The sequence below is a fragment of the Pelodiscus sinensis genome, chromosome 13, assembly GCF_049634645.1.
Source record: "Pelodiscus sinensis isolate JC-2024 chromosome 13, ASM4963464v1, whole genome shotgun sequence".
Classification (NCBI taxonomy): domain Eukaryota; kingdom Metazoa; phylum Chordata; order Testudines; family Trionychidae; genus Pelodiscus; species Pelodiscus sinensis.
This window is the reverse complement of record NC_134723.1, coordinates 2,807,367-2,819,514: the sequence shown is the minus strand read 5'-3', so window position 1 is coordinate 2,819,514 and position 12,148 is coordinate 2,807,367. Positions and strand designations below refer to the sequence as shown.

Genomic DNA, 12,148 nt, shown 5'->3' with positions numbered 1-12,148 from the left:
CCGTGGGGAGCCCCCCCCCCCCATGTCACTGAAAGGGGGCGAGCGAGGAGGAGCCGCTGCCGGGGTGTCGCCCAGCCCTGCAGCCCGGCTTGTGCACGGGAGGTAGGTGGAGTCAGGGAGGGAGCAGCGGCAGCTCCCCCACCCTCCTGAGGAATCGCCCCCTGCCGAGGCGAGCGGGCGGGCTGGGGGGCTCCTTTCCCCCCGGCTCGGGAGGGGCTGCGGGGCGCGCTGGGCACTGGCCGGGGGGCGGCCCCAGCCGCCCCGAGGGGAGCCCCAAGTTGTGCATTGCAGCTTTAAAGGGGCCGGTGATTGACAGGGCATGTAGCAGTGGATGGGGTGGAGCCGCTGGGTGGGGTCAGGCAGCTGGTGAGAGCGAAAAGCGAGACAGAGGGGGGGACCCACATTGCCCCCCACCCCCAGCCCCGCCAGCAGCGCGCCCGCGGCCAGGAAGAGGAGCCGGGGGAAGCGGAGCGAGGCTGGGTAGGAGCAAGGGCCCTTCCCCGGAGCCGCCCCCACCCACCTACCCCACCCTCCCCGCCCTGCAGCCGCGCAGCCCGGCCCGGGGGAGGCGGCGGGAGGCCCCCGGAGCAGGCGGCGATGCACTCCGAAGCGCGCAAAGTAAGTGCCCTTCCTCTCCTCCGCGCCCCCCCTGCGGCGCCGGGCGGCGGGGGCGGATCCACCCCGGGCAGCAGCCTCCGGCTCGCCCAGGCGCGGGGGAGGGCGGCGCCCGCCCCGCTGGGCCCGGCAGCCGGCGCTGCCCGTCGGGGCGCTGCGAAGGGGGCTCGGCTGGCGATGCGGTGGCCGCGGCCAGGGCTCCATCTTGCCTGGCCTCTTAAAGCGGCAGCGCCGCGCCGGGGCGGGGAGAGGCAGAAGTGGGCAGCGCTGGCGGGGCGGGGCGGGGTGGGGAGCGGGCACCCCCCGAGGGGCGGGGACATCGCTGGGCCTACACAGCAGGGTCCCCCTCTCCCCTCGGGGTCAGGGTGCACGGGGCGGGGCGCCCTGCCCTGCCCACGCCGGAGCGCAGTTGGAGAGAGCTGAGCCCTGCGCCCTGCCTGGTGTCAGTATTTCCTGAGCGTGCAGCAGGGGCTGGCTGCCGGGCACCCGTGGGCCTGGCTCTGGTTTGCTTTCCAAGTGCCCTGCAGCACGGGGGGCACCTGGAGGCCTGTGTCGGCCTGGCTAGGGTGCCTGGGCGCCGAACTTTGGGAAGGCCGGGCAGTTGCCCTCTGCCCGCTTGGCGTATGTGGCGGCTGCATGAATGCTGGAGCGCGGGCGTGCAGGCCTGGCCATGGCTAAGCCAGGTGCCCTGGGCTTGGAGATGGCGCCTGGATGATCCTAGGGTGTATGGTGCATATGGAACAGGTGCAGGTCTGTGGTCTGCCTTTGGGAGAGCCAGCTGCCTTCCTGACCTGACCTGAGGCCTGGAGGTAGCAGTTTCTGCTGGAAGATGCACGGCCCGGGAAAAATAAAACTGCCCTGCGTATGGGAATAAATACAGGCGCTAGACACGCCCCTCCTTGGCTAAACACTGATGAGGGGGGAGACTCCCAAGGGTCATGGTAGAGAACATTGGATTTCTGGGTGCTGCCGGGAAATGCCTGCTCCATATTCCAAAGCGTTTAAGTCCAGATTTTCAAAAGAGATGAGTGGTTTTTGAGTGACCGTGAGGCCTCTTAGTCATGAGACTCTTGAGAGAAGCTGAGCCACCTGCCTTCTGAAAAGCAGCCCTCTTCCAGCAGGGCACCCAAAATCACTAGCCACTTTCGGAAGCCACGTTTTATGGTTTGATGGATTCACCATTGCAGGTGCCACATCCTGGAACGTGCTCAGAAAACGAGGGACTTGTGCAGGTGTGTGTGTGCGTGTCCGTACTTGCGATGTTGTATCGTTCTGCAATTGGTGTCAACGCAAGTTCAGACCTTCTTCGCTGGAAGATCTAGGGTTCTCAGTCCAGCCACCTCCTGGTTCTGTTTCCAGTTCTGCCACTGACTCGCTGTGTCTGGTATCTCCTCTGTATCCCAGTTTCTCCATCCGTAAAACAGGGACTGTCATTACTTCCCTGCCAGGAGGCTAATTGGGCAACTTAACTTAATTAGAGTGTTAGAGGATGAGGGTGTTTTGTGTAAGCACAAAGTGCTGAAACTTCAGTTTTAGGCTTAAATTCTTCCATCACCTGGGTGGGGAATGGGAGTTTGTACGCAGACTTGGCTGGGATCAGAGGTGGGACACCGCCCTCCTCCTCCCGGTCTCGACCCTAGGGCCCGAAGGTGAGCATCGTTGTTCCACTGTGGTTCTGACCAGGTGTGGAAAGCCACGTCTGTCTGGGACCCTGCTGCAGCCTCCGGGATCTCGCAGGTTTGTGTTGCTCGGCATTGGAGCTATTTCTCAGCCTGTGATGTTAGAAGTGTTGAGGGTCTCCTGCTGCATCTCGCATGGAGGCGTTGCTAAAGCTCCGTTTTGGCTGAGAAGCTGGCCGCGTTTACAGAGCAATTGCATCACAAAGCATTGTAGAAAGGCGGGCAGGTATCATCCCCCTCCATTTCACAGAAGAGTAGATAGAGGAAGGTTCATCTGGTTAGAGTCCTGCACTGGGATTCTCAGGCCCATCCCCACCTCTGCCACACACTCTCTGTGTGGCCTTGGGCAAGTCACTTAGTTGACACGTGCCTCCGATCCCTGTGCTGAGGGTCACCTGTTGGTACTACTTGTGTCTGGATGCCTCACCCCGCTGAGGGCTGTAGAAGTAGGTGCAGGCACAGAGGTTGTGATTTCCCTCAGGCGGCTCAAGGATTCCGACTTCTGCTCTCCTTTGCTTCGCAGTGCTTCAGCGGGGACAGGCGGAGCTAGAGTAATCCGAACCAGAGCAGTCCTAATCGCCAGAGAGCACAAAACTGGAATCTGGGCCGAGGAGCCTGCTTGCCGGCCTATCCGAGACTTGAGGGCGTCTTTTTGCGAGCATTATGAATGAGTATCCTTGTCCACACCTGCCATCCCACCCTTTGTAATTCACACGTGCACCTCTGAAAACATCTCTCGGTCTCATCCTGGGATCCGACTGAGGGCCTTGCTGTTGGGGTGTTACCGGAGTTGATTTCAGTGACCTGGATTCCCAGGTTTGACTGGAACAGGCACATTTCTGTGTGTAGTTGGCTTTTGGTGTTTAGCTCGGCATCTCTTTGGCTCATTCAAAGGAGACTTGTAAAAGCTTGGGACAAAAATCAAATATTGGGATTGTGGCTTTTCTGGGTGTGTTGCTTTCTGCTGGTAGAAGAGGTCAGCAAGCTGTATGCATTTTAACCCTGCTCATTTTACTTATACTCTCAGACCAGGGGTGGGGAACCTAAGGCTTGGGGGCCAGATGTGGCCCCCGGGTTGTCTGGATCTGGCCCCCGAGGTGCAGTGCTTCCCCCAGCATTGGGGAGCCTGCCTTGGTTCTTCAGCCGCTCCGCCACCTCCCTGCAGCCCCTGGTCCCCGACTGACTTCTGTGGGTCAGCGGACCCCGACCCAAAAAAGCCCCCCCCCCCACTGTAGACCTATAATGAATGTGAAGTCTGGGTTTGCTGGAGGACTTTCTGCGGGGGCTCTAGTCCACCGTCATTGAACAAATTGGGGATGTTTCCTCTTTCTCACAAACTTTTTTTCTCGATCATGTTAATTGGTCATAGATGCTTAATGGGAGTCCCTGGTAACTAGAGTTGTAGGCCCTCTACTGATCCCCTCTGCTCAGTGACTTGCCTTTCACACTCACGGGAGATTCCCTGCACTGGTGAGGAATCCGCTCTAGGCAGCGACAAGTGACGGCAGCAAGCAGGTAGCTGTGCTAGGATGGTCACAGACCAGCTGCTCTCCAGTGGTGTTCTCTTCTGGACGTTTCTCAGCGGCACGGTCTTGTGCTTTCTTTAAAGATCCATGTACTCGTCTGCGCTGGCAGCGGGAGAGACTCCGAGCCTCGTACGCATTGGGAAGTGTGGCCGCAAGAGGATGTGGCTTGCTAATGAAATCCCCTCCGTAGGAATTTGATTCTAATCCCCGGAACGCCACTGGCAACCATGGCAGGACCGAGGCTTTTAAATGAGTCGTAAAACAAGAGCTCTACCCTGGTGGGGGGGTATTCGGGCAGTGCATGAGAGCGCCACCTGGGTTTTAGTCCCTACTCTGCTACTGATGTGCCATGTGACCTTGGTCAAGTCATCTTCCCTCTCTGTGCTTTTGGGGCCAAGTTGTCTGTGCCTGTACAGCAGGTAGGGTAGCAGTTAGGGGCTGCTCCGATACAAATGATGGGGGCCTCATTTAACAGGGCTGCCCAGTCATTTATTTGCCCTGTGACCGAACCCACAGGAAACCCTCTCAACTAATAGAAATCGAGCCAATTCCAGCTCCCTTGGGGTATTTTTTTTCCCAGAGTTTTCTTTGTAAGATTGATTGGGCACCTCCGAGGAAGCCCCAAAAGGGACAGTGCCTGACAGGCTTTGTCTGACCTTGTGCTTATTGAAGGACCTGAAAGTTTTTCCTTGGAGTGCGGGATATGGAAGTCAGAGGTGATGTGTGATCGTGGGCCAGGGTTGCATGGCAGCTCGGGAGGGGGCGACTGGGATGGGACCTGGGAAGCAGTGAGCAATGGGCCGGAGAAGAATGGACTTTTGGACTAACCGGATCAAGGGGTTTGCCTGGGAATCTTGAAGGGGGGGGGGTGAGAGAGAGCGCCCCTTCCCCCGGCAAGCTGTACCCCGAGAAAAGGCCTTGCTGCCATGAATCTGAGGGCCAAAGGGAAGATTCACGAGGCAGCTAAACCCATTCTGAGCTCGGCACCGCAGGGCAAAGGCCGGGGTGGGGTCTGCAGGCGGCAGGGGGTGACGCACGTGGGTTCTCCTGCTCCTTTTCCTCGAATGCTTTTACCTTGGGAAGAAACGTGCTTGGCTAGGCAGAGCTGTGTGGTCCCTTCCGACCAAGGGCGGTGATGATGGGCCAGGAACCTAGAGGGGCTGCCCTGGAGGGCCCATGTCGAGGGGACACCTGCAAGTGCCTTGAACCGCTATAGGCGTGTTCCTAGTCTCGAGACTGTCAAATCTCGGTTTGCCGGCTTTTCTGCAGGACTCCTGGCGGGGGAAGGGTTGGATGTCTCTTGAGTCCAGAGGAGCCGGCTTCTTCCAAATGTGGCAGGCGTTGGAGTTGCACAGGTAGTAAAAAGCCCCAAACACACAGATTTAAACGTGGCTCCATCTCGTCCTCTTGGTTGCTCTCCGTTGGCATTGCAGACTCATAAGAACAGCCAGACGGGGTCAGACCTAAGGTCCATCTAGCCCAGTGTCCTGTCTGCCACAGTGGCCAATGCCAGGTGCCCCAGAGGGAGTGAACCGAACAAGGAATGATCAAGCGATCGCTCTCCTGCCATCCATCTCCACCCTCTGACAGAGGCTAGGGACCCCATTCCTTACCCACCCTGGCTAACAGCCATTAATGGACCTAACCCCCATGAATTTGTCTAGTTCTTTGAGAGTCTCTTTCTCCAGCCGCGTGTGATGGCGGCGTCCTTGTGTGTCTCCGTCACCGTGTGGACAAGCCCTGAATGTCTAGCCCAGCGGTTCCCGAACTTTAGTTTTCCCCTCAGGACTCAGTTGAAGAAAATTGATCCCAAAATAATTTGACCGGAGTGTGGGCTCCGGGGTGGGGTTGAGGATGGGAGCCTTGGGGTGCAGGAGGGGGCTCCAGCTTTGGGAGGGGAAGGGCAAGTCTGGGGCAGGAGGGGCTTCCCTTGAGTGGCTCCTAGTCAGCGGTGCAATGAGCAGGGGGGCGGTGGGTGGCTAAGGCAGCTTCCTGCAGCTCCTGGCCCTGCAGACCAGGCCGCACCTGGAAGCAGCCAGCAGAAGTATGGAGCTAGTGCTTGGGGTGGGGGCAGTGTGCGGAGCCCTGTGTGCTTCTCCCCCACATCTAGGAGCCGGGCCTGCTGTCGGCTGCTTCTGGGGTGCAGCGCAGTCAACGGAGCCAGGATGGGCAGGGAGCTGCCTTAGCCCCCCACTGCTCACCGGATCCCTTTGCAGCCACGATTCCTAGCACCCAACTTCTCCCCCCAGCGTGGGCCGTGCCCCGTTGTTTAAAAGCCCCCGGCTTATCCATTGGATAAGCGTCGCTAAAAGATGCAAAACAGCAATATGAGCCCGATAGCCCCGGGTCTCTGCCCTGGAGTCGCACGCCCCGGCGGCGCCGCGGTGCCACAAGCAATGGCCCCGTCTCCGTGCTGCCAGGGAGGCCCCCGTGTCAAGGCCACGTGCATCGAGCAGAGGAGCCCTGGTACTGCTGGGTTCATGCCTGGCGAGCGTGAGCGCACGCGGGCGCCCTCGTGGGCGTAGAGTGAGGAGACCGTCCCCAGTGGGGTCCCCTCTCCAGGCAGGGCTGCCTGAGCACTCGATTGCCGGAGGCCGCCTCGAGTTAGGCAGGAGGGGCACGTGGGGATGAGATCCTGGGGGGGCTGCTGGCTGCTCTTCCCGAGGCCGGTACCTCCCCTCCAGCCTGATCTGTGGCTGCATGAACCGGAGCTGAGGTGCTGCAGCAGCTGGGCGGTAATTCTGCCGCTGCGCTGGCTTCTGGGGCCCGGCCAGCCTCCGCGGGAACTGAGACCCGAGCGGGCCTTTGCTTAACCCCTTCTCGGCCCGGCTGTGGGCGTTGGGATTGCTGTCCGCCGGGCCGGGGCGCCGGGAACGTCGCCGCGTCCTCCCGAAGCTGGTCATGCACGTTCTGCCCGAGAATCGCTGCGTGCGTCCTTCTAGGCACCCACGTCGGGTGTCCCAGGCAGGGGCACCCGGGAAAGGTGTACGTCTCGTGGCGGCCTGGGGACGTGTGCGGCCGCAGGGCGGGGGAAGCGCTCCGACCCAGCTGCTGACCCCGGGTGGGTGGATTCGGGGCCTCCATAGCTTGTTGAGGTCTCTGTTCCCTGCGTGCAGGTCTCAGCAGGACTATGCTGGGCTGACCCGGTGGCTCCTGGGAGTCGCTCCGTGCCGCGGGTTCGCTGAGCTTGCGCCGGGCTGACCACGCTACGGGTCTTTGCACCAGCGTCGCTGCTGAGCCCCCGTGAAAACGCTGCATTGGGGGGGTGTGGGTCTCGCGCTGGCGCGGCGCGCACAGATTTCAAATGGGTGTCTGAGGGTCTCGCGCTGGCGCGGCGCGCACAGATTTCAAATGGGTGTCTGAGGGTCTCGCGCTGGCGCGGCGCGCGCCGATTTCAAATGGGTGTCTGAGGGTCTCGCGCTGGCGCGGCGCGCGCCGATTTCAAATGGGTGTCGGATGCCCCCGTGCAGGCCGCCGGGAAGAGTCTGGCTGGGGTCCCGGGGCACGGCCCAAGGGAACAACCAGGAAGCTCGTGTGATGCTGGGTCCTACGTGACCATCCCTGGCAGGCTGGGGATTGGCCAGCGCCAGAGACCAGGAGATGTCCAGCTGTTTCTTCGAAGCATGTGGCTTCTCCCCTCCCCTCCCCTCCCCTGGGGTTCCTGCGGCCGCCCCCATTCCCTTTGCAGAGCTTCTTTGCCGTGGTCCCTCGGCCCTGCCCTCTGGCTCCCGCGTGTCCTTGCCGGCCTGGGCTGGGGCTTGTGACCCTAGGATCCCTTGCTGGCAGGCTGGGTGACAGGGGACATGCCGTCCCGGGAAATCCGATCTCTGCGCTAAGCCTGCTGCCCGGCCTGCCCGGCCCTTCTTTTTTTTTTTTTTTTTTTTTTTTTAAGGGAGCTGAAAGGCATTAGCTTCAGCCCCTGGACAAAGGGCTGTTGTTGAGAGGTACCAGCGTGTGCCCCTAGGGCCGGCTGCGAGCCCCCTGGGGCTGTTGGCTGGGCTGGAGATCAGCACGGGGGAAGGGTGCTCTGGGGGTGGATTTTCCCCTCTGTGCTGCCCTGTCTCCTCTCTGGGATTCCCTGCCCCTCCCTATTGGGCACATGTGCCCCCTTTATTTGAAATGTCCAATGCAGCTGCGCTCCCCCTCCCTCCACATCACAGGCCCGGCGTCCTGGCTGTGAGCTTCCTGCAAGCCAGCCGTAGGTGCAGGTGCTCTTCTGCTGTTCACCCCAAAATGCCCTCCCCCCCAAAAAGCTTGCTCCGGTTTGGAGACAGCCTGGTGTGTAACTTCGCCAATCCAGGATGGTCTCGGGTAAATCTCTGGTCTCCAGTTCTTCACCAGTCCAGGGTGATTCCCAGCTCCCCATGTTCTGCGTGGGGTTGTCCCTGTCTCCTGCTCTGTCCTGTCGTCTCCCATCCCCTTCTGGATAACTTCCTCCTCCGATACTGTGCTCATGGCTGGCCTGGCTGAGCAGCGGGCCTGTTGGCAGTGAGGCAGGCCACTAGGTTTGTACAGCACCAAGCACAATGAGATGCTGACGGGGGGGTGGACTCTCCTGTTGATCTGGGTTTCCTGTAGTGCCTAGGGGGCCTGGACCCAGAGCAAACGACAGTCCCTTCCCCCAAAGAGCTCAGGCCAGTAGTGTCAGCGTTGTACTGCAGGATGCTTGGGCTGGAGAGATGCAAGTCCCATGTGCTGTGCTGCCGAGGTTCGGTCGCCGTAGAGGTGAGAAGAGGCCCTGGGGGTCCTGCAGGGCTTGGGGGCTGTGATGTTACTGCTGGCGTGGCCCCTCATTCTTTCCTAGCAGCGTTGGAGGGCTACTTCTGGGGCCCTGGAACAGCTCTCCAGCCAGGGTGAGTTTTTCACGTAGGCGTGCGGTGCAGGCTGGTCTCTCGGGGATGCCTTCATGAGCACGGCCAGACTAGGTCAGACCGAAGGTCATTCAGCCCAGTGTCCTGTCTGCCCACAGTGACCACTGCCAGGGGCCCGAGAGGGAGTGAACAGAATGAGAAATCCTCACGTGATCCCTCCCTTGACGCCCACCTCCAGAAAAACAGAGGCTAGGGTCACCATTCCTACCGTCCTGGCTATAGCCATTGATGGACCACACCTCCATGAATGTATCTAGCTCTTTCCTGTTAAAGTCCTGGTCTTCACAACATCCTCTGGCAAGGAGTTCCGCAGGTTGGCTGTGGGCTGTATGAAGAAACCCATCCTTTTGTTTTAAATCTGCTACCAGTTTATTTCATTGGGTGATCCTTTGTTTTCTGAATTTACTTGTTCCCATAACAGATGAACCTCTGACCTAGAAGGGATGGGGGGGGCTCGAAGCGCCGGCTAGGGGAAAAACCGGACCCTGGTTCTAAACTGAGCTGAGCCCGGCCTCTTTCCAGCGAGGCCCTGGCGGAAAGCCCTGTGGTGCTCGTACAGGTCTCCCTGGAAGATGGCCAAGAGCTCCCACTGTTGACAGCCTTGAGAGTCGCTGCACAGACCACCCGCGGCCGTGCCCCCGGACTCCTGCGGCGGATGCGGTACATGGGGGTGCAGTGCTATAGAGGGGCTCCTGCTGACTCTGGGCTAGCCTGGCTGCTCAGACCAGCTGGGTTGTGTGCAGTGAAGACCTTCCATGGGGGATCGGGACGGTCTTAGTGGCCACGTGTTAGTCAGGGGGTGAGCTGGAACATGCATGTGGCCAGGTGCACATGCGTGACGCCTCCCATGCCTCTGTCTAGCCAAGGCGCGGCCGGGCGGTCACCATGGCCAAGCTGTCGCGTTTCAGAGACGCTGGGTGAACTCGGCTCAGCCTGCGCCTGCCGCGTAGGCGGCAGAATGGCCCCTTGGCCCCCGTTGCAGCCACTCGGGCGTGCGCTCGTGGGAGGCTTTGAAGAGAGGTGAGCATTAACCCCTGGCCTGGCCTGGCAGGTATTTCTTCCCGCCGCCCACTGCAAGGCACTTGATTCGGTAGCTGTCTAGCGCGGCGTGACAGCCCCTGCCCTCTGGACTGAGGCCCTGGGCAAAGGCCACCTGGCTCCAGTGGCTTGCTGGGGGTCCAGAGAGCTCCGCCCCATTGCTTTGTGCCCAGACTGAGCCCAATTCAAACCGAAAGGGGGAGAAACAACACTCATGAACTTCAGCTACTCTGCTTTCCCCTCCTGCGTTCCAGGATCCTTCAGCACCTTCCAGCACAGGCCTATCCCCCTGTTACAGAGGGGGGGAAACTGAGGCACAGCACGGGGGCAAATCTTATCCCAGTGCCCGGCAGAACACGGTCTCCTAACGTCCAAACCCAGGAAGCTTCAGGGTTCCGTGGGGTTTGTTTCTGCTGCTTGGGGTCTGGCTGGGCGTGGAAACGCTTCTGCTCTCAAGACGGCAGCTGCTGCAGCCTCGTTGCAGGCAGGCAGCAATGGAAAGAACATGAAACGATTTGCTTGCCTCAGTAGCTACCCCCACCCCCGCCATCCCCATGAAGCAAGAGCTGGGACAAGCCCGTGGGTGGGGGACGTGGGTTCTAATCCCAGTTCCACCGGCTGGGGGCCTTTAGGCAAGTAGCGTCATTGCTCCGGGCCTCGGTTTCCCCTGCTGTGCCGTCAGTTCGAGGTGTGGACGTCTCCGCCCCAAGCGGGTGCCGGGTTCTGCAGCGTGGGGCCCTGATGGTAGCCGGGAGCTCCGAGGCGCATCTGCGACGCGAGTAAATAACGATGATTAATGTCCCAGCCCGTGACGCCTCCCTGAAACCAGGCCAACCTCTGTCCCCGGTCCCGAGCGTGCATGATCCCTGTGCAGCAGCCGTGCCTCTCGCTGGGCGTGGCTGCAGCCGGCTCCTCCGCAGCCTTTGCCAGCCGCGGCCTGCGTGACATTGAGAACTTGCAGAAGGCCCAGGGAGCTCTCCCATGCCCTTGGCGAAGGGGAGTCCCCGGCGGGATGCAGAGGGGGGAGCCCAGTGCTAACCAAGCCTTTCACGCTGGGGGAGCGGTTCCTGCCGGCCAGCAGGGGGTGCTAGAGCCCCCAGCACTATGCGGGCTGGGTGGGGGGTATAATCGTGCTGACGGGGGCCTGGCTCTGGGGCAGATCTGCCCTGTGGGGCGCGTGTGGGAGCCTGAGTCCAGGGGCGCAGAATCCAGTCCCGGGGGCGGGAGGCCTTGGCCCAGTGTAGTGGTCTCCGTTGGTTTGCACTGGGGAGCAAAGGGCCTGGGCTTTTGAAGGGGGGAGGGGGGTCACGTCCAGGCTGAGCCCACCTCGCTGCTGGGGCGGGGGAGCCTTTGGGGGCCTCAGCCCAGCGGGCCTGGTGTTTGACCCCTTGCTGGCCCACGGGGCCAAGGAGCCAGGTCTTGCCGGGGGCGTGGGCACTGCCAGCCATGCCGTAGCGCCAGGCGGCATCTCCCAGGCTCTGCCCTGGGCCCCCTCTTCCGCGGGCGCCAGCTTGGCCTCCTCCCACCCCCAGGCTTCAGGGCCCGTGCTGCCGGGTCAGGAAGGCTTTGGTCCGGGCGGGGTGGGGGCTGCCCCTTCCTCCCGCCGGGGCCAGGGGAGCAGTGGGGTCAGCAAGGCAGCTGCTCTGATCCAATCGGCCAAGGCGGCTTAGCCCCCTGCCCCGGAGAGAGCAAAGGGGGGGCGTCCCCCAAGTTGCTTCCCGCTTGGCCCCGGGCCTTGTGCTTGGGGGGGGGGGAAGCTCCTGTCTAGATCGGGGCTTGGGTCTGTCAGGCCGATGCCATATGAGCTGCTGCTTCTCCTGCCAGGCCTGGGGCCGTGCCCGCTGAGCCATCCTCCCCGCCCCCAGCTGCTCCCCGCTAGCTTTTGGGGGCTGATCCCTCACTTGGACCAAACATTTACAAATAATTTTTTCCTGCGGCTCTGGAGCCGAAAGAAACCGCCCCGAGGAGAGCACCTGCCTGCCCCCCGGCGCCCGCCCCCTCTCCCAGCTGGGGATTAGCAGGGCTGGGCTGCAGCCGGGGGCTCGGCGGCTGGGCAGGGTGTGGGAATCTAACCCCAGCCCGCCTTGCACAACTGCCCAGTGCAGGAGGCGGGGCCGGTGCCGGGGATTAGGTGGCACAAACACACAGTGTGGCCCCCACCCACCGGCCCCTGCAACCAGGCTACGGGCTCTGGGCACGGCCACTGGGCAGGTTCTTGGCAGTCTGAATTCTTCTCCTCTCCTCCCCTCCCCTCTGCCTGAACTTTAGGGCCATGGGGGCGCCTTGTCCTACCCCCAGCTTGTGCCAAGCTGGCCCTTCCTGGTGCCACCCCAGCTGAACTGGTGCCGCTCAGCCAGCTGGCTTGATTCATGCCCCGGGGGAGCTGTGAGCTCTGCTGGCCCCTCTGTGCCTCGGACCT

At 61.5% G+C, this 12,148-nt stretch overlaps 1 protein-coding gene across 1 annotated transcript in view; it reads left to right on the top strand.

Moving 5' to 3' along the window:
* Positions 1–217: 217 nt before the first annotated feature.
* The window catches only part of KLF8 (KLF transcription factor 8), a 74,692-nt gene continuing 62,761 nt past the window's right edge, over positions 218–12,148 (top strand). Inside the window, exon 1 of the mRNA XM_075896668.1 lies at positions 218–618. Within this exon, the coding sequence (XP_075752783.1) occupies positions 598–618 (21 nt within the window). The 5' untranslated portion in view covers positions 218–597. The remainder of the gene's footprint in view (positions 619–12,148) is intronic.